This window comes from Alligator sinensis, unplaced genomic scaffold, assembly GCF_000455745.1.
Source record: "Alligator sinensis unplaced genomic scaffold, ASM45574v1 scaffold469_2, whole genome shotgun sequence".
NCBI classification, from domain to species: domain Eukaryota; kingdom Metazoa; phylum Chordata; order Crocodylia; family Alligatoridae; genus Alligator; species Alligator sinensis.
The window spans coordinates 221,092-221,436 of NW_005842988.1; the positions used below are offsets into that span (position 1 = coordinate 221,092).

The 345-nt window shown below is 69.6% G+C and overlaps 1 protein-coding gene across 1 annotated transcript in view; it reads right to left on the reverse strand.

Moving 5' to 3' along the window:
- The window catches only part of CPNE9 (copine family member 9), a 5,097-nt gene that overhangs the window by 775 nt on the left and 3,977 nt on the right, over nt 1-345 (reverse strand). Inside the window, 1 exon segment of the mRNA XM_025192953.1 lies at nt 112-331. Within this exon segment, the coding sequence (XP_025048738.1) occupies nt 112-331 (220 nt within the window).

The following is a 345-nucleotide window of genomic DNA, read 5'->3' on the forward strand; positions in this document are numbered from 1 at the left end:
CAGGTGTGCGGGGGCCACGTCCCGGCTGCCTGGGAACCCACGGACGGACGAGGACAGACGTGGAGAGCCCATCCCCACAGCAGCCAGGCTGCCACGCCACACTGCACTCACCGTTGGAGGCCGTGAAATCGATGGCAACTGTGAAATTCAGCTGTGTCCTGTGGGGGGGGAAGAGTCTAGCCCTGGCCCCCCACAGGCATCTGGACCACCAGCCCCCTCCTTCCCCTACATCTCCTGCCGCTCTCGGCCGGGCCCCATCCAGCCCTGCGGCCCCTGGCTGTGGGGAGTCCTGCTCGGCCCCCGGGCCTGCGGGCGCTCGACCAAGGGCTCGCTCGTAGCACGGGG